The 941-nt window shown below is 33.5% G+C and overlaps 1 protein-coding gene across 1 annotated transcript; it reads left to right on the top strand.

Moving 5' to 3' along the window:
- Positions 1–3: 3 nt before the first annotated feature.
- On the top strand, positions 4–935 carry LOC110105496 (mitochondrial inner membrane protease subunit 2-like; the record flags this gene model as incomplete). Its single annotated transcript, XM_020835026.2, has 3 exons — positions 4–19; positions 144–216; positions 336–935. Coding segments are annotated over 3 exons (384 nt in total), but the record flags the coding sequence as incomplete, so codon positions are not given.
- Between the last annotated feature and the right edge of the window lie 6 nt (positions 936–941).

Below are 941 nucleotides of genomic sequence, written 5' to 3'. Positions count from 1 at the left end.
TTCCCTGGGTATTTAAAAGGTACTACCTTTAGACCAACTGGTTATAGTTGGAAGAAGAAAATGAAAGAGTTCTGTTCTCAAGTATGATCCTGAGAGGCTGATTATACATTTATATGGAAAAGCTTCTTGATCACAATTCACAGGTGATCTTGTACTAATTGAAAGATTCTGCCTTCATGACTTCAAATTTTCCCATGGAGATGTTGTGATTTTCCAGTAAGTTGAATGACCATTTGCTGTTGCTTTTAGTTTATTAAAATGTACCCGAAGAAATTCTTCTGCGTTATTTTGTATTCATGCAATTGCATCTTTTTTATTTTTTTTACATATTGCAGGTCTCCAAGTAATCACAAGCAAATATATGTCAAACGTTTGATAGCTTTGCCTGGTGAATGGATTCGTGTTGCCTCTGATATGTTAAAAATCCCTGATGGGCATTGTTGGGTTGAGGGTGACAATTCATCTTCGAGTTTAGATTCAAGATATTTTGGCCCAGTAAGTTATCCTAGAACTGTTTACCTTTTTCATGTTGCTGTAAAATGCAAGCTAATTTTGGATGCAAGACAATTGAAATGGAATGCTAGTTATTGTGAAGTTGAAGACAATATGATAATTAACTTCATTCTATAGATGCATGCACATCTTAGTTTATGGAAAACTTATTTTAAAACGTGGAAAAATCCATACTCCATACTTTTTGTTTGGAAAAAAAAGTTGAAAAAATAACAATAATTGAATTTGCTCTACAACATAAGAACAACTTTAGGGATCATATCTATCAAGTCTCGTGATTATATGACAACATAACATCGTGAAGAATTTATTCATAATTAACACTTTTATTTAGTTCATTTAAACTCTAAACATTATGAAATAGAAGTCTGAAAAGTCTCAGTAGATTCACTCTGTTAGGCCGGCACTTGAGCCGGCTGGACCGGTCC

The sequence above is a fragment of the Dendrobium catenatum genome, unplaced genomic scaffold (assembly GCF_001605985.2).
Source record: "Dendrobium catenatum unplaced genomic scaffold, ASM160598v2 original_scaffold_93732, whole genome shotgun sequence".
NCBI lineage: Eukaryota > Viridiplantae > Streptophyta > Magnoliopsida > Asparagales > Orchidaceae > Dendrobium > Dendrobium catenatum.
Note: the sequence above shows the minus strand (reverse complement) of the source record. Positions and strands in the feature narration are given on the sequence as shown.